At 43.0% G+C, this 20,214-nt stretch overlaps 1 protein-coding gene across 1 annotated transcript in view; it reads left to right on the top strand.

The window, feature by feature from the left end:
• Nucleotides 1-19,146: 19,146 nt before the first annotated feature.
• The window catches only part of NELL1 (neural EGFL like 1), an 860,846-nt gene continuing 859,778 nt past the window's right edge, over nt 19,147-20,214 (top strand). The window contains exon 1 of the mRNA XM_058663250.1: nt 19,147-19,348. Coding sequence (XP_058519233.1) covers nt 19,294-19,348 — 55 coding nt within the window. The 5' untranslated portion in view covers nt 19,147-19,293. The remainder of the gene's footprint in view (nt 19,349-20,214) is intronic.

Raw genomic sequence — 20,214 nt, 5'->3', positions numbered from 1 at the left:
TCTAATGATGTGAGACAGTGCAGACTCAGTCCTGTTTTTCCTCTCTGCCTTTCCCTAACATTTTTCATAGCTCTCCTCCCATTATTCTTTTTTGTTCTTTCCACACCTCAGTTCACATCCATGCATGACAGCAGTTATGTAGAAAAGTAAGACTTCGTGTTGCACGCTACAATGAAGAGCTAAGTAAGCCAGTTGGAGTACAGTCCACTTGTATCTATGTCCGTTTGGATAGGGTTGATCTCCTGGGCATGTGTTTTCATCCCATACAAGCAGGTCCACTAGGAAAGCTCTGGAGTGTATGTGTAACATTTGGCCAATAGAGAAGTGTTCACTATGTTCTGTCCTTGGGGACTGCTGGGAAGGCACATACAGAACGACATCATAGGATGGTTCCATTTGGAGCCATCAGCACTATAGATCTGAGGTAATGCAGAAGTTTCATTCAGATACAGAAAGTTTTGCATAGGGTTTGCTCAGAGGGCTAGCAATAGTCAGAAAGTGTTTTAGATATAAGACGAGGCTGGAAGATCCAGTTACCATTGAGTAATTAAATTTACATTTCTGGTAACAATTGACATGTTTCCTTCATTCGGATCAACTGTCTCAAGTGTATAACAAATTCAAATGGTTTAGTCTCTACATACTGCGAATCTGAAAAATGTGGGTTTTCTTCCCTCACTTGTCTTTTTGTTATTAAATAGCCATGATTTTAGTTCTTTCAGCCATTTTTTCTTTTGCAGAAGAATCCCATCTTATAATTTGTGCCCAATTTTCTCTGTTGAGTGTAGAATTCCATTCAAGTTTCTCCAAGTCATTGAGCACAGTACTTCAATGGCCTCGCCTTGTGTCTCTTCTCCTCTGAATGTCTTTCTATAAGCTATACACCTGAATTCCAACCTCTGGGAAACCAAGACTTTCCCTGGATCTGTGGATGGTTTTTAAATACAGGACATAAACTCTTAAAAGCCAGATAACTTCTCATTTTTTACTCCTTTTTCATTCACAGTAAATGCCAATTGTGGTCATAGAGAAATAAAAGGAATGCAGATGATAAGAGAAAGCAACCACAATATTCACTGCTCTGGTAGTACATTTTAGGTCACTGTGTTTACAGAAAACTCTGATAGATACAGCTTAGGTAAGTAGTGAGTGAGCCAATTAAGACTATAGCTTTTAAGACTACATTTTAGCCAATTCAATTTTAAAGGTTCCCTATTCACAGTCCTCACTCTAACTGCACTCTAATGAGAGTAAATCTTGTGTCTGCAGAGAGTGGCAAAGCTGTAACCTTTATTATCTTCTTGTAGCCTGAACATGCATATATGAAATTTTTAAAAAGTGTTATGTGTTCACGTAGTGTATACTAGTATTCTGTCCTTATAAATAACTTATGAATCACTGTAGAGAAGGTGGGTTTAGAATAGTGTAGTCTGGATTTTTGTTTTCCCGTATAGTAATAATATCCAAACCTAAAGTTGTTTCCAATAGGGGAAGCCATTTCAATCATTTTTTTATTCATTCATGTTTATTACAGGGTCTCAGGCAAAGTTTTAAGTTCAAATCTTGTATATTGATGTGACATTTTCATGCTGTTCAACAGCAATGAAACCCAACAACAGGCTTTAATGTAACATTTATTCACAATGACTTTATTTGTTAAAAAAAAAAAAAAGCATTGAGTGATTTTGCTGAGCTCTTCCGTTTCTAGGGTAAATATCATTGCCATTTGCCAACAGTGATGTGAATTTCCAGTTTTGAAGAGTAGCTTGTTGCAGGTGTTAGAAAAGGAAACAGAATGATGTTTGAATGTCAGAGCGTCATGTCTCTTGTCTGCACTTTGTGTTGGTTTCCTTCCTTATTCTCCTTCTTTCCCTGTTTCCAAATCTAGAACTTCATAGACTATATCTTACCTATTTCATGCTTGCTGTCAAAACCTGTCTGCCATTGACTCTGATTTCCCCCAAGAAAGCCATATTGTTGAGAAGTTTCCATTAGTGTATTAGATGTCTTAGAATGGTAGCAACAATTATTGATAGGATGGATATCAGATGGAATGAGAGTTAGAAAAGAATAAGTGAGGCTTAGAAATCATCTGCAGCCTTTTTAGTGTATAGGTTGAAGAAAAGAGCTTAAATCTATCGGTGTTCTCTCCTGAGACTAGTGTTTTGCATTACAATGTCTTTTTGGCTTTTCTCTAGCCTTTTGGCTAAAACTCAAGTCTAATGCTGGATGTCAATGCCAACCCAATTTCTGCTAATTATTGGTGTAGTGATGAAAACAAGTGGGGAAACCCCATGGACACTGCCTGGTTAGTTTTGTATACAATGAAAGTTAACTTACTGGTGAGAACAGAGTACTCCTCACCTACTTGTGTGTTTTGTATTTGGGGACAATCACATATATGCTAATTAGATTTATCTATATAAGGCAAACTCGGTAGTTGCTCCCTGAGCAGAATGACCTTTTCGTTTTTCATTTTCTGTAGGATTTCTAAATTTTAGATAACATTCCCTTAAAGTGACATGCTCAGGTGAAATGTTCTGAATTTACCTGGAAAGAGTTCTATTGAGAATCTAGTGTTGTCCACTTATAAAGCCAAGTGTAAGTTTGAGGCTCTCCCTGGCTAGGGTGTGCTCAGTGTCTAAGCTGTTGCTGCTTTTTGTACATCTACTCTGCATAGCTCTCATGGGCTTGACTGGGATGTTAACAGTGGAGAGGCATCCAACTAGATGGATTGTTTCCATGCAATTAAAATGCCTAGTCATCGGGGAGGAAAAAGGAATGAATAAAAATGAAACAAGCAGCATTGTCATCAACTGCCACCCAAATTTTCCTTAAACTAAGGGAAAAAAAAAACAAGTTGCTGAGGAAAGACTTTCTTTGGTTTGCTGTGCAGAAATGTGGGACATTTTCCACAAGAAAGATTATTTCGTGATACCAACAAATGCCAGAAACCTATTCAGAGAAAAAAAGCCATATGTGAAATAATAGTAACCCTGTTATATCCTTAAAGGTGAAAAAATATATATATTTCTTAATTACTGGTGTTGTGGCTTCTTATGCAAATATGTGTCTTGTATAGCAGTACCTTTTGACCTCTTTTGGGCTGTGTACCAATGTTCTGGTTTGTTGTAGTAGCCGCTGTTTCTTTTGCCTTTACACTTCAGTACTGCATGAAAATTGTGGTCAATGCAAAATCCTGATGACCTCCATGTCTTTGAAATTTCCAATGTGTGTTTACTATGTAAGAAATGTAATTGACTTATATTTCAGTGAGCAGCACTTTAAAAAGAATTGAAAATTGTGACCTTTAAATGGATAAGACTTGGGTTGTCTTTATGCTAGTATTGCATTGGAGTTGTTTTCTTTAAGTTTTTGTTCTTATCTACCTGTGCTGTAGTGTTTCCTGTACTTCATCTGTCAGCGTGAGTTTTCCATGCCTTAAATTAACACTTTTCTTTCCTCTGTGTTCTCTTATCAAGCATTTGTGATCCTTTTAGCATGCATGATGGCAAGATCATACCACTGCTCTTGCAGCTAGACTTTGGTTTGCCATCTGCTTCTTTGAGGTCAGTGACTAATGTGAGGGATGCTTTGTGGCAAGTTGTCTTGGAGTAGCAAGACTGAGGCCCACAAATGAATATTTCCTTTGTTTCATACTGGAAACACTGTAGACAGACAACTTACATGCTGGGAGCAAAGGTGGGTGGCTTAGTCTTGATACTCATTTCCCTGTGAAGTGGACCTAACATTTTTAAAAAGAAGCTCCAAATTTCCCAGATTTTGCTCCAGTTTTCCAGAAAGATCATGGAATTTTAAAATGTGCTTTCTGCTCAGGTTTTGTGAGCAACCTGTCACTGAAAACAAAGCGTTGTTAGGTTGTTGTTTATCGCCTCTGTAAAGGAAGCAGTGGTTTGATTTGCCTGCCCTAGATTAAATACATTTTCAGGCAACCATTTGCCTTATAGATGTATTTATTGTTAGGATGATGCTTAGTAATTATCTAGGAACTGCTTTCTGTGTTGTTTGTTGGTCATTTTTTTGCACTTTATTATGGATTTAATGAAGAATAGGTTAATTCTTATATTGTGTACTTGGCTCATGTCCTTGATGCAGGCATCTTATGTGGGCACTGTTGCCTGTGAATAAAGATATGCTCCCTAATCAGGTCCTTATATTTTTTCATTAATTGTACATGAATAAAATATTTTATGTTATAGATGATGCATCATATATATTTATCTTATAGAGTACATATAATATCCTGTGCATTATTCAATTAAGAAGTCATTCTTGAGGCCCTACCTCAAATTTTCTATTTATGTGTACAAATGCAATTTATTGTATATTTGCCTATTATATACTGATATAAATTAGAGTTTATCCTATTAATGTATGAGTTCACAAACCCTAAATAAATGTCAGTGTTTAAAATATAACGATTACAGTATTGTGTCTGCTACAAATCCATTACCCATCATCTTCATTTTTCTTTCTTAATGAACAGTTTTCAGTTATCTTCAGGATTGATCTATTTTATTGTGAGGAACCTGGAATAGCTATGGAAAATTGCCCTTCTGGGAGAATGCGATATTGTGCTGCTGTGGAAACAAATATTAATTAAATTGTTATATTCTTAACTATCAGAATGTACTATTTTTGATGAATCATTTGTTATTCCTCATAAGGGGGAGAGAGAAAGAGATGGGGAGGTGGGGGAATGGTGGGCTGTGGAGAAGATTAGAGAGTAAGTAAGAGCAAGCGTGTGTGCATGAATGAGAACAAAGGGACTGAGCAAGATAATCCCTTGTGTGAGTTTTCATGATTGTTTGCCAGACTAACTTTTTTTTAGTTGCGCAAGCAGTTGCATAGTTTCTGTACTTTGTTTGCCCCAGGCAAGCCTGAACAAAACAGTGCTGGTATCAAGGAACTCAGAGCCTAGTAGGAAGACCACCCAAATAAAGCAGGTGAACATGCTAGTCCCATTTCTCTGTTTTTTAGTGGGTGGAACTCCAGGCCCTCTGACCAGAGATGGGCATTGAGGGTGTGTGCCATCATCTTCCTTGTCTGGTCAGATCATCTCAGAAGCTTGGCTGTTCTCAAACGAGGGTGCGACACACACGTGCTCTGCATCCATCATCAGTTTCAGCGCTAGAAGACTGATGTGGATCACTCTCCCTGGAAAAAAAAGGCCCTGACAAGGTGATGCCAGAATTCACTTGCCAAGAGGCTGGATGTCTCTCCTGTGATTCAGATTTAGTGTGGGAAAGTTAGATGGTAATGAGGTCTATGTACACATTCAGGACTGTCCGTAAAACTGCAATTTAGTGGGCACATAGAGCAGCAAATACCAAACTCAATTTAAATGCTTATCTTCCCAGTAATTGTGCTCCTGCAGGGACAGTAAGAGGGCTCTGTTGGTTTAGAATGTGGTCTGGCTCACCACCCTGTCTCACCTCATACTCCCTTGTTTATTGTGTCTTGTAAATATATATTTGAAAGTTCTCATGCATGCATCCCTCATTTTCTACGGTTATCAGCTTACATCCAAGTTTTTAATTTCTTTCTCCAAACCTTGAAATATTACTTTAAAAATATTTATATATTTAATAAAAGGGAGAAAACATTCTTATCTGTTGGTTCACTCTCCATATATCTGCAACATCCAGGGGTAGGTTAGGTAGAAGCCATGGGCTAGGAACTCTAACCAGGTTTCCCATATGAGTGGAAGGGTCTCAAGCACCTAATTCATCACCTGCTAGCTTCCAGTGTATGCACCTACAGGAAGCTGGGATTAGAAGCAGAGCTTGAACTTGAACCTGGACACTTTGATATGAGATGCAAGTGTCACAAGTTGTGTCTTAATCGGTAGGCCAAATGCCTTCCCCTGAAATATTTATTTGAAGTGTTTCAAACCAGATTCCAGATATAGTGTGTGTTTTTTTTTTAACATTTTAAAATAGTTTTTCCTTACAGAGGGTAAGAAGAAAAATGGGAAGCTTAGAGTTCCCACATCCGTAGCAGGGTCAGTCTACTTTGGGCTGAAGGAAGAAAGGGCACATGAATTGGTCTGGAAGAAACTTATGTGATGTGCATGCTGAGAATTGTCCTAGATCACTTGACTGATCTTTCATCTTCTCTGCATTTGCTTGGCAATTTTTCCTCCTTTCGCACTTTGCTATTTTATTTTAAAGAAAGATTTATTTATTTTTATTGAAACAGCAGATATACAGAGAGGAGAGACAGAGAGAAAGGTCTTCCATCAACTGGTTCACTTCTCAAGCAGTTGCAATGGCTAGAGCTGAACCAATTAGAAGCCAGGATCCAGGACCTCTTCCAGGTCTTCTATCCAGGTCAGGGTCCCAAGGCTTTGGGCCATCCTCTACTGCTTTTCCAGGCCACAAGCAGAGAGCTGGATGGGAAGTGGAACAGCTGGGACACGAACCAGCTGCTTTTTAAAAAAAATTTAACTTAATTTTAAAAGATTGTTTACATAGTTGAGAAGGATGCCTGGCCATATGTGTCTCCAATTAGGGTGAGAAGGGTCAAAATAGAAAGGAAGGTGAGTAGGACAAATGTTTCCATTTTTTTTCCTCCTATGTCTGCATGGAGGGGAGAGGAGAGGTACCTCCTTGCTGTCAAACTACATCAGCACCCGAAGACAGGAAAGACAGGAAAGACTCTTTGTTGATGCCTTAGAGAATCCAGTGTGGGGACAACTGTCCTGATGATATCACTTGAGCGGTTTGGCTCATTTTGAGGTGCCATCAACTTGGCTGCACCAAGGGCTGTGGTGCTATTTCCTTATCCAGCTTAGCTCCTCTTCCCTAGGGTTGTGTTCTGCCTTTGTGTTTCCTACTTGCTTTCCCTTTGTGTCTCTGTTGCAGTCAGGGACTCAGAATCTCACAGTTGCAAATAATTTTAAGGTTACTTATTCTAGTGTTTTTGTGGGAGTTGGATTTACAAAGTGATGCAAAAGCGTCAAACCGTTTCTGTGTAGTTCACTGTGCGGTCCTTCACAAATGAGAACTCCTCTCAGGTCTTTATGCTTTATTTTTTTTATATACGGTGAACAAACCTCATGTATTTTACAATAAAGTACATAGTGATATTTCCAACCCCATTCTCCCTCATGTCCATGTTACTATCTTCCCTTCTCCTTCATTGTTAAAAACAATGTTTAAAGGACATACTTTCAGTTCACTTCACAATCACAGGTTTAACCTTCCATGAGGTAAAGACTCCAACAAATAGCAGGTAGAAAACAACCCATCTTCCCTCAAGAGTATAGACTAAGACTGCAAGCAATAATCAAATCTCAAAATGTCAATTTCACATATCTAGAATACATTATTTTGGATTCTGTATGGTTATCAGAGATCAGGGGGATACAGTTATGTTTGTCTTTTTGCTCTCAGGCCTTTTTATTGGCTCAGCTCTACAAAAACTACACTTCTGTTATCTATGCATTCTATCATATGAAACAGAAACCATGTGTAGTTTGGTGCCCATCCTCTGTAATTTTATGAGAATTTTGAGATTGCAAGTCACTTAACCATCTCTGTCCCACTTTCACAAAACCTCCTCCTACAGACAGATGTGAGCGGAGAATATAGTAATGTGGATGGTGTGTGGGTGAACACTGAAACACGGCCACATTTTCATCCTTGATTCATGGACTCATTTATTTATATTCACAACATAACTGATGTCAGTTACTTTTTTCTAATATCTAACAATTTATTGGCACATAGTAGGTGTTACACATAGATTTAAAAATTGAATAAACAAATATTGAGTATTAGCATTGTGTGAAAAACAGAGCTTAGGGTTAAAAAACGCAAGAAAAAAAAGAGTAAGACTAGGCTTCTCCCTCCACGTTATACCCAATGAGTTTGAGTTTAAAACACACACACACACAAAATACTATGGAAAGTATCAAGAGCAGCAGAAGCATTTTGGCCAAGACATACTGAGAGCAGAGTAAGAGGACATTATCTGGTTGGAGGGATTAGGTGGGTTTTCCTGAAGCAAGATGTTGGTGCATGGGGAGTGTTTTGACTTTCAGGAGGGTGTCTGCATGGCCATTCTGGGAGGATGAATGCCAGGAAGTGACAGCATGACAGTACAATCACTTCAGGAATGAATGATGGACAGCTCTGCAGAGTAGTATGTGTTCATAGAAAGCAAGAGTCATAGCTGAAAATGTTCCTTAGAGCTTGAGTGTCCGAGTCAGATGTCAACAGGCCACTGGGTGCACAGAAGACCACTGAATACTTGGTTGGTATTTCCTGGAAAAGGTAGCTAATGATACCAGAGGCAGAACACCAGCTTGGGGTTGAGTAAAAACTCTTTCCCTTATTAATGTGATCTCAGTTCTCTCACTCAAAATATTAGAGTCATTATAACTCATCTCTCATAGTTGTTGTGAGATTGAATTAAAATTTGTAGATGCAATTGTTTTCTAAATTGTGATTACTTCCATAAATGTTGGATATTTACTCTGAGAGTCAGATCTATGTATTTGGAAAATTAACTCAATTGCAGCATCAAGGATGAATCTGAGTAGGGAGAGATGTGAGGCAAGAACACTGGTGCGGTTGTGCAAGCAGTCAGACATGTAAGGGTCTTGTGATACAAAATCTCCTCCAACTCCTGTGCCTGGGACCATTAAGGTTCTATGTTGAAGTGAGCAGTCAGTCCGGAGAGAACACTAACCAATGGGGACAGACATGCTACGGCTGGAGCACCGCCCTGGAGACTGTTCTGCCAAGTGTGGACATGACATATAGCAGTCTAGGAGTGCAGGGGAGCCTTTGGGGCACTTGGAGCCTTGCAGGTGAGGTCAGGACAATATAGATATTATCACCTCATACCTTGGCTCCTCATGCCTGACTTAATTTGTATTGAAACGAGTTGAGGAATTCTGTGATCATTTATGAAGGATATACATTTCCATGAGTTGCCTCCTGTTGTCTGTTGTTTCTATCCTATGGCATTCACCACTAGTGTTCCGGAGAGAGGCCCAAGAAAAGACTCCTAAGGTTGCCTGAATTTGGTCCACTTTGATACAGACCTTCTTCAAGTTGAGAGCTCTGGGAAGCACAGCCCATGACAATCTCCATGTGCCCCCTCTCCTGGTGAAATGCTCTTACTTCTATATATTTGGTCTTGAGGTGAGGGTAAGAATTATGGTGGAACTTGCAACAGGCCAGTATCAATATTTCACCAAGTTGGTATGATGTCAGGAAATAAAGATCAGCCTGGTAACCGTCTTTGAATGTTTGATTTCCCCTACTTCAGTGACATCTCTAACTTTGGCCACTCAGACAAAACATGACTTCTAAATTCCCTAGAAGCCAGATTTGTTGTTTCTCGACTTTTGACTTTGCCGTGCATTTGTGCTTTGACCAGTAGCACCTGAGCAAAAATGGCAGTGTGACAGTTTTTTTTTTTAAAGATTTATTTATTTTTTATTACAAATTCAGATATACAGAGAGGAGGAGAGACAGAGAGGAAGATCTTCTGTCTGATAATTCACTCCCCAAGTGAGCCGCAACGGCTGGTGCTGTGCCAATCCGAAGCCGGGAACCAGGAATCTCCTCCAGGTCTCCCACGCGGGTGCAGGGTCCCAAAGCATCCTCAACTGCTTTCCCAGGCCACAGGCAGGGAGCTGGATGGGAAGTGGAGCTGCGGGATTAGAACCGGTGCCCATGTGGGATCCCGGGGCGTTCAAGACGAGGACTTTAGCCGCTAGGCCACACCGCCGGGACCAGCAGTATGACAGTTTTGAGCTTACACTTTAAAAGGCCCTATCTATTCCCACTCACTCTTTGGTGTCTCTTTGTGCCACAGAAATAATATGTCCTGGCTAGTCAATGAGCCCAAGGAAATTGAAATGAATGTTAAACAGTTGATTGAAAGAGAGAGAGAAATAAGATCACTCTTGTTAATGCAGCCTAAAGAGAAAGTGCCAATCTGAGACCAGCCTAAGTGAGCTGAATTTTAGGTCACCTGAAGAGATGTGAAAACAAAAGCTTAATGTTTATGCCAGTGCAATTTGGGGGTGGTTTGTTATACAGCAGTAACTAGTGGATATCTAAGAAGTGGACGTGCGACTGGATTCTACCCAAATATAAGTGGAGTTGGTATATGAATCTCCTAGGCATATTCTTCCCTTCGTTGTATGGCTCATTTTTCTGTCTGGAATGTGATGTAATGGAGTAGAAGCAGCCATGTCGCACCATGAAGACAAGAGCTGTGGCTGGTGGAGATGACATCTGGAAAGAATAAAGATCCCTGGGGACTTCATTGAGCCAAATTAACCCTGGACTATGCAATTATGGACTTCTTTCACATCAGAAAGCAGTAAATATGCATTATTTAAATTATTATCATTTTGGGGTATGCCTGTTACAGGAAACCAGATGGAAGCCTTATTGACAGGAAGTAAAATGACCTGGAATGATTAAAAGGAGACCCAGGAACCACTGGGAAATGTGAGAGTTTAATGTTATTTTGTTGGCAAGGACAATTTTTATTGCTGTAACTCCAGACAGCAGTCCCAAAGCACTGAAAAAAAAACAACAGTTCTTCTGTTTTAGGTAGATGAGCAGGGCCAGTTTCCTGAATCATTGTGATAAGTTGCTGTCCAAAATAATTACACAAGCTCTTCCTGCTCAAAAATATCTCTCCCAAAGTACCATCTTATGATAGGAAATCACTCTCATAGATCTTCATGGCCTTGCATCAACAGACCCATTCATGAAAGCTAAACCTTTGTGAGGAATGCTTCATTTTTCTTAACTCAGTGTAAGTAAGTTGAAAAGAATGCCTCCTACTAACTTTATTGCAGAGCAGTGAAAACAGTATGAAGTATGCAGGACTTTCTAATATCAACAAATGATTACTTTAATGCCTGGAGTATCAAGGCCTTGGTGAAGGCTTTGTGGAAGCCCCAAGCCATTGAATGCCAGAAGCAGTTTTACAGAGGGTAGTGTGAAAGTTGATGTAGAGGATCATCTCCTTTCCACTTTTGGTTTCCACGGTGAGGAATCTTCCTTACACCTCCTGGCCTTGTATGCATCTCTTGCAGAGGGAGGTGGCAGCCATTCGTCCTTATTTCTCTCTTCATTGGCATAGGTGGGAGCAGATGGCTGTAGCAAGGTCCAGCCTGGAAGGGGTGCAGATGGCCAGTCCATTTTGTTTTTTACATCGGGTTGTGCTCCTCCAGCGTTGTCTACACTAATAAAGCTGATGTTCTGACTTCCATACAACTCTCCTCTGTGATTTCTCAGTTGATTCAGAACTCAGGCAGAGAATACTCACCAGATCTCAACTAGGAGACTGAATTTGCAGGCTTTACCTTGGGCGGAACAAGACAGTTTGATAGTTTAGTATGCAGGCTCCATAGTCATGGATTTGAGGTTTGGCCTAGTGACTACTATAGCAAATGACTCAGCTTCTACATATGTAAAATAAGCTTAATTTCACCTTTTACTTTGGTTGCTTTGAGTAATAAATGAGATAATCCATGGGAAGCACTCAGAGCAGTAACCAACACCAATCTGGATAGGGTTGGAGTGAGAAATGTTTCCAGGATCTCTTTGAGGGTACTGCATCTGCTTTTTCCTGATCTATGGCAACATGTACTTAGCACTTAATAAGCCTAGGTATTTGTGCTCTTTCAGAAACTCATCCAATATCATGTGATGAATTGGAACAGTTTCACCTCAAGAATTATGTCTATCGATTGATTTTTCTATTTTCCTATAGATCTATATTTAGCATTGCTCTAAGTGTAACTATGAAACAAAAGGACAATGGTTCATTTACAACATATGGGTGTCTCTGGATTTGGTTTTCACTGCAATTGATTGTAGTAATTAGATTAAGAACACATTTGTTCACTTGAAATTCACATATTTATTGAGAAACAGAGGCACTTGCCTAAACACCGTAGTTCAATCTCACTTTTATGAACATACCCATGTATCCAGACATGAGAATATTCATCCAAATAAAACTTACACAGTTTTATACCGTATTGAGCCTGTTAGATTTGTTAAGAGGAAACTTTGACGTTTGTATTCTTTCCTGGGTGCTGCTAGAGAGTAGGTACTTGTGTTAGTTTTCTAGGTGTATTTCCACAAAGCTCTGCAACCTGGAAAGCTAAAGACAACAGAATCTCTTGCAGATTTAGAGATTAAAAATGTGAACTGAACCATTGGCAGGGGTACTTCTTTCCATTCCTCTGAGTTGGATACTTCCTTTTCCAGCTTCTGGCAGTGCTGCCTCTGTTGCCACATTGGTTCTCCCATCACTCACACTGAATTGGAGTTCATGACATCACCTTAAGTGAATGACATCTACAAAAATCCCATTTCCACATCATGTCACACTTACAGATACCAGGGGTATTGGATTTCAACGAACTATATCATGCCAGCACCATTTTTCTGTTTCTCTGTTTTACAAGAAAACTTGCACAGTGTCCATGAATGTAAAGGTAGTTGGAAGGCTGTTTGGACAGAGGTACCTGTCCTAAGGAGGAGAACTTATAGGGCAGTAAATAAGATGGACAGCCTCTAAGGCTTGGATGTGTCTCTAGCATATGGCATCAGTTTGAAAACTAGAAAGGCATCCTTCCTGGAAAATCAGCAATTGAGCAGTTTCAGAGGCCCGTGGGATGAGCTGGTCTGGATGCTGCTTTGGTGGGACCCAGTGAGAACTGTCAGGTCTCGTTGCTGCTTCTTGTCAGAACATCACTGATTTCTACATTCAGTACACATTTATCCAGCTCCTAAAATGTGAGAAGTACTTTTGCAGGAGGAAAGATACAGTGGTAATCTAGAAACATGACATTCTCAATTTTGTGACAGCTATTTCTTACTGGACTATTCTTGCTGGTTCAAGTCACACCATTCCAATTCTGATCTAGGTCCCTGCTAATGCACCTGGGAAGGCAGTGGAAAAACACCCAAGTGCTTGTGTCCTGTTACCCATGTGGGAGGACTATATGGAGTTTCTGCCTCCTGCCTGGCTTTCGGATTGGCTCAGCCCACAGCATCACAAAGATTTTGGGAGTGAACCAGTGGATGGAAGTATTCTCTGTCACTCTGTCTTTCAAATAAATAAGTAAATACATACATACATACGTAAACAAATCTGTCTTTAAAATGAAGTGAATTTCAGTTTTTTTAAAAAAATTTATTTACTTTTATTGGAAAGGCAGATATACAGAGAGGAGGAGGAGGAGAGAGAGAGAGGAAGATCTTCCATTTGCTGATTTTACTCCCCAAGTGACCACAATGCCCAGAGCTGAGTCAACCCGAAGCCAGGAGCCAGGAGTCTCTTCTGTGTCTCCTATGCTGGTGGAGGGTTTCAAGGGCTTGGGACATCCTTGACTGCTTTCCCAGGTTACAAGTGGGTGCAGGAAGGGAAGAACGATCGCCAGTGCCCACCCATATGGGATCCTGGCACATTCAAGGTGAGAACTTTAGCCACTAGGCTACTGTGCCAGGCCCAGAAAATTCCAATTCTTAAGGTTTGTATTATAGGAGGCACAAAAGGTTAATAAATGTATAAATCACATTCTTGCAGATATAACAAACTCTCTACAAATAAAGCAACACCAGGGGAAGGTGAGTACTGGGAGTGAAATGAGATGTGTCTTCAGGGGGGAATCTCGCTGAGGAGTCAACATTTACCAGAGATTTGAGTCATGGTGAAAGTGAACCATACAGAGGTTTCAGGTAGAGGGACTGGCCTGTGCCAACACCATGACAAAGGTAAGAAGCTGGAGTGCTTGAGGAACAGCAAGAAAGCTTACCTAGAGTGGGTCAGGGGAAGACGCAACAAAATATGGGAATGTGGATAAGGGCCTTGGAAGATTTTTTTTCCAGAATATGATGGAAACTACAGGGAGATATTTGGCCAAGGGAATATAGTTGCCTACATTTTTAAAAATTGTTTTTGTTTTTTACTTGAAATGCAGAGTGACAGAAAGAGATCTTTCTTTCAGACAGAAAGAGATATTTCATCTACTGGTTTACTTTTCAAATGGTTAAATAGTCAGGGTGGTCCAGGTTGAAGCCAGGAGCTTAGAACTCTACTCATGTCTCCCAAATGGGAGACATGGGCCCAAGCCCTTGGGCTATCTTTCTCTGCCTTCCAAGGTTCAATGGCAAAGAACAGGATCAGAAGGAGAGCAGCTGGAACTGGAAACAGTGCTCCAATATAGGATGTTGGTGGGATGCCAGTGTTACAGGTGATGGCTTAACTTGCAGTGCCATCTAGCTGGCCCTTGATACATATTTTTAAAAATAGAGCATAACTCCTGGTGTTGGGAGAGCTGAGAGGGCAAGAATAGAGGCAGAAAGAACAATTGAGAGTCTAAGGCTCAGGCCAGGGAAGTGATCCTGATGGATTGGAACAAGATGGGTGCAGTAGTGGTGGTGGGAGTGGCTGGGTTGGTCTTATTTAACATGTGCTAACAGGGTCTTGATGGCTTGGATTAGAGCAACATGTTGAAGATGACCATGGTTTTGTTTGTTTGGTTTGAGTAACTGGTGAAAGTTTGTGCCATCTCCTCAGAAGTCATTAGGGTGCAAGTTTTGGGGGACAGAAAAATCCAAAAGTTGTCCTGAGATCATTCTGCAATTTTTTTGGTCACGATTTTTATAGAACTGCAATGAATTGGGCTTGGTGAGATAGTCTAGTGGCTAAAGTCCTTGCCTTACACATGCCAGGATCCCATAAGGGCGCCGGTTCTAATCCTGGCAGCCCCACTTCCCATCCAGCTCCCTGCTTGTGGCCTGGGAAAGCAGTCGAGGACGGCCCAAAGCCTTGGGACCCTGCACCCATGTGGAATACACGTAAGAGGCTCCTGGCTTCGGATTGGCTCAGCTCTGTGGCCACTTGGGGAATGAATCAAAGGATGGGAGATCTTTCTCTCTGTCTCTCCTCCTCTCTTTATATCTGCCTTTCCAATAAAAATAAATAAATCTTAAAAAAAAGAGAAGTGTAATGAATTTTAAAGAGTTTTCAAGAGCACTTTTCTTGAGATATAATTCAAACCATACAATTCACCTGCTTAAAGTCTACAATTTAATGTAATATATTTTATCTTGAGAATTTTATGTCTATCTTCACAATCAACTTTGGAGTATTCCCCTAAAACTCTCACAATCCTTAGCCATTGTTCTTTAATTCACTCTCCTCACTCTTCAACTGGAAGACAACCACTAATAAACTTGGTTTTTATGGATTTGCCTATCCTTTTCTTCTTATTATCTTATCATTTACTTTTTATGTCTTTCTTTTTAAATTTTGTTTTATGACAGTTTAATAGGCACTGGGATTGCCCATTCTTCTCCCCACTTTCCCTCCCCTCCCCATTGATTTATTTCCCCTCTAGTTTTACAATGGGTGTCTTTCATGAACTTTCACAAGTCCATTATGCTGCCATTGAAGTGTCTCCCAACAATGTAGGCATGGACAAGGTTGGAGTGTCCAGCATCTACTGTCAGGACGTTATTAGCCATTTCACTGCAAGTCCATCCTTGTTCTGTATGCATTTAGACATACTGCTCTCTGTTTCCACCTCTGAACATACCAGTTTCTGCTACACTTCCATTATGCATCTCCTTAAAGACAATCAGTGTACACAATCCACAATGGGGAGAAAAATAGTAAACTTTCATCAACATGAAGTTAACAGTCTAGCAACAAAAATACCAATGCTTTGCTAGGGTGTTGGAAAAGAGTTGGGTTTGCCTATTCTAAATGTTTCTTAGAAAGGGGATCATATGGTTTGTGTTCCTTTGTGACTGAATTTTTTCACTTCTTGTGGGTTCAAATTCATCTGTGTTGTAGCATGTATTTGTACTTTATGCTTAGCTGTTTGTTGTAGAAATATGCCCTATTTTATTAATCAGCTTACCACTGTTTGAATCGCATCTTTGATTATTTCAAAAAACATCACAAATATCTATGTATATAGTACTTTTTGAATATGTTATCATTTCTCTTGTGTGAATACCTAGGAGTAGAATTATTAGGCAATGTGGTAATTCCATTCTTACCTGCTTGCAGAACCATTTTATATTTATAATGGGGTATACAAGGGATCCAATTTATCCCTGTCCTTACCAAACTTATTATGTGTCTTTCTGATTGTGGTCTTTCTAGTGGGTATGAAGTAGCTTTGATTTTTTATTTTCTAAAAGGTTAATGAGGCTGAGCATCTTTTCATATGTCCATTGGCCACTTATATAAATTTTTAGGAGAAAAGTCTGTTCAGATTCTTTTGGCATTTTAATATTGGCTTTAAAAATTTGCATTTCACAACAGAGTGCCTGACTGTGATGTCTGGCACCTGACCCTAGTCACCTGATACTGTACTCTGGGAGGCAGCTGTAGGTCCAAATCCCAACCAGATGTCTCTTAAGCAAGGTTTGATTTCCTTAATGATCTCTCTGAATCACAAGTGTTTTTAATTTTATGATGTAGCCATAATCTAATAGGCAGATGGGGGGAGTCAAGAGTGGTTGGGATTGGCGATCACATTCTAGAGACACCCAGGTATAGATATTATTTAAATCCGTAAGACTGATGAGAATAACAAGGATTGAATGTGACTGAAGACTCAGCCTTGGCGCTCTCTACTAATTAGGGTCAGGAAGAAAAGGCAGAGAGATGATCAAAGCCATTGGGAGGGAGGGCTTGGGAAAGGCAAGTGTCGTTGTTGCCACTACAGAGTACATATCTTACTGTAACAGCCAGCTATCAAGCATATGGAGCTATGCGATCCCGTCACTGTAATTGTAGAAATGTGCTGGGCCGACTAAGTTTAACAGGCCTACACACTCACAATTCCCAAGAAATGTGCTTATAAGAGTTTGAAGTACTTAGCTTTCTAGGAAAGATTTATGAGTTTGGTGAGATGAACTCTTGTTACTGTTAATGGAAGTGAAGCTGCAAAGCTATAATAGAACATATATCTTGCTATCTTTCTTAATGGGAGAAGCTAGAAGACCCATCCCAGAGGACCAGCTAATTACATAGACATGAAGCTAGAGACTGCTAAAGGTATTGCATAGGCCACTCTGTGAGGTACACCAAAGCTTCCAGGGATTTTAGGATTTCTTACATTAACAGAAGGGATTGGAGGGAATGAGGACTTAGACTAGCAGATAAGCTACCTATATTTCACGTCAGAGTGCCTGTGACCTCTGGCACCTGATTCTCATTCACCTGATAATGTAAAGCCTGGGAGGCAGCAGGAATGATATCAGGATTGAGCACCTGGCTCCTGCATTTGGCTCAGCCTTGCCCCAGCTTCTGTGAGCACCGCACCGAGTGGACCAGTTAGTAGGAGTGCTCCTGCTCTCATACTAATAGATCACATGATTTGCTTTTTTGAAAGGACTTAGGAACAACAGTCCAAAGCTACTGAAGTCTGAAGAGATGGAGATGTGGTTCTCACAATGCAGCATGGTTTATGGTGTCCTTGTCCACGGGGCCCAGCCTGTCCTAGGAAATCCTATTTTCTGCAAGGTATGTGATTTTAATGTCGGCTTTAAACGTAACATGTTCCGACTGTGTAATGGAAAGACAGATCGCCTCTGGGCCTAGGCTGAATCCTGGGGGAGCTGCAGGAGCAGCCTAGCCTTGAGATCAGTTTGCCTCTCGTTTTCCAGCCCAGGAAGGATTGTATGGGAGTTTCTTGGACGGGAATTCACTGGCTTGTTCATTTTCATCTGCCAAAGGACTACAATGTAAAGGGCCACAGGGGACAGTGATTTGCATACAGAAATACCCAGAAAAATAGGGCAAAGCCAGGAGGAGGGAAGCGAGGGAAACCTCGCTACTAATAGGCAGGGCTGTAAGTTTGGAGAACTTCATTGGGGATATCCCAGTCAAAATTAAGTAGTAATTAAAGGTATGAGAAGTGAGAGGGGGAGCAGCAGCGTGAGCAGGGCAGGTTCTCCGCGAAGAGGGCCAAGACTGCTTCCCAGGAATTAGGAAATGAGGAGGGCTCTTCAGAAAAGTATTCCCCCCCTTTCCTATTGGATCCCTATGTGTCAGGCATGTTGGGGAGCTGGGGACTTTCCATCATGTGGTGGAAATGAAAAATTCTGTCATTTCTAACTTCAGGCACTCTTCATTCCACTCATAAACAACATCCCCGAATAGAACCAGGGCAGAAGGAAACAGGACTGAGGCCTCCAACCTGGGAGCTCTTCATAGGAAAGTGCCGCATCCAGAAGGGCTCACTTAGAAGCTGAAAGACCCCTGTTTTGCCCACAGGGCAATTGCAAAGCTCTGCTTCATTGCGCCAAGAATGGTGTTGGGGAAACGGGAGAGTGTCCCAGAGGACTTCCGGGAGAGGCTGAAATGTGACTACGAAGGGAGAGTGTCTTGACAAAATTATCAGCAAACTCAAGCAAGGGGGAAAAATGGTGCGGAATTTCCCCTGTGTGGCAGCATTTGTCCTGCAAACAGACTCCCCAAACTCCAACCACAGCTGGCTCGGGCTCAGGGACCCTGTTTCTCACAGCCGCCACCTCAGCGGCCTCACCCCAAAGCGTGGACCCAGTCGTAGGTGTCCAGCTGGACGGGGGAGGGTCCCCCTCAGGTATCCTCCGGGTCCTGCCCACCTAGTCGCCAGAGCACGTAATTGTCTTCCGAGGAGGGGCCGGGCACGCTTGGTGGCGCCGCCTCGGCCTCGGTCTCCGGAAGGGAACTCCCCCCACCCACTAGGGTCCGGCGGCGGGGAGGAACTGTGGTAACTTCGGTCGCCCCTTCCGCTGCGCTGAGGAACTGGTGGCCACAGCGGGAAAAGGCAGCCCGGCTGGGCTGGAGCGCTTCAGGCCGTGAGCCCCCAGCCCCTTCTTTTTGGCTGAGGGTCCCCCGGAACTTCGTCTCTGGTACCCCCGGGGCTAGCAGCTGTCGCGCCGCCGCAGGAGGAGCCTTGGCAGCTTCGTGGGTTGCCGAAGGCGACTCGGTCAGCGCCCAGCTCGGAGCGCAACCTGCCGGAGTGGCTGAGGCGAGCGCAGCCGCAGCCGGGGCCCGAGCTCCGAGGCGCGGGGGGCGGGCTGGGGGCGGGGCGGCCGGGGCCGCCTTCGCGGGCGCAATCCCCGAGCGCAGCACCCGGCGCCTCCGAGCCACCTCCCCCGCCGTCTGCTAGCAAGTTTGGCCGCTCGGATACCGGCGCGCCTCCGCATCCTAGGCGCATTTCTTTTTTGCTGCCTTCGGTGTGCCCCCGTGGTCGGGGAACCCTTCGGAGCGATGCCGACGGATGTGATTTTAGTTGTGTGGTTCTGCGTGTGCACCGCCAGGACAGGTAAGCCCAGGCTGGAGTGGTTGTGGGGGCTGGGGGCGACCGGCAATGGGGCCAACCCCTCCGCTATGCCCAGCGCTGAGACCTGGAGCTATGCGTTGGTCTGGGAAGGGCGTTCGCCTGGGCCAGTCCCTCGGCGCTCTGTCCCGCTCGGGGTGAAAGGGTGAGAATGGGACTCACCGGTCAGAAGATGCTCCGGGTGCGCGCCTTCTTCCTGGAGGACCTGGCCCAGCGGATGTAGGAGTGAGGGTCGCACCCCGGTGCTGCCGGCGGTAGCTTTCCTGACCCGGAGAGGCAAAACCCGCAGCGGGGCGAACCCACGAGCTCCACATGCCCGAACTTAAAAGGTGCGGTGTAAACCGCTTGCCGAGTCTCGCCGGGTCAGGAACCGGCAGCCCCGGAGTCGCGCCCGCAGAGGGAGCGCTTCCGGGCGGCGGGCGGCGGGCGCGGCCGGGGCCGGGAGGGTGCGGCACCGAGAGGAGCTGAGGGAGAGCCCCGGGATCCCGCGAGCCCTTCAGGTTCCGTCCCCGCTGCCCCAGGGGAGCTCTAGGGGCTTTCCCTCTCCCCTGCCCAGGGCTGGATGTACACTTATTGTGGGAAATTGGCGGAGTGGAGACAGTCCAAGGAGGTCTCCCCAAGCTCGGAGCCAGTTTTCTCTGGCTACAGTTGCGGGTTGCGGGGCTGGGAGTGGCAGCAGGGATAACTGGACAGATCCTCTCGAGTCCCCACTCCCTTTTTCTCCCGGGATTCGATTGTAAGGATTGGGAGGCACTTCCTTCCTCCCGCTTCCACCGGCTCCCCTACCCCCAAGTCTCCCGGGGTTCCACTGGCGGCAGCTGCCTTCTTCAGGGTGCCAGTAGTAGATACAG

This window comes from Ochotona princeps, chromosome 4 (genome assembly GCF_030435755.1).
Source record: "Ochotona princeps isolate mOchPri1 chromosome 4, mOchPri1.hap1, whole genome shotgun sequence".
Taxonomy (NCBI): Eukaryota; Metazoa; Chordata; class Mammalia; order Lagomorpha; family Ochotonidae; genus Ochotona; species Ochotona princeps.
Note: the sequence above shows the minus strand (reverse complement) of the source record. Positions and strands in the feature narration are given on the sequence as shown.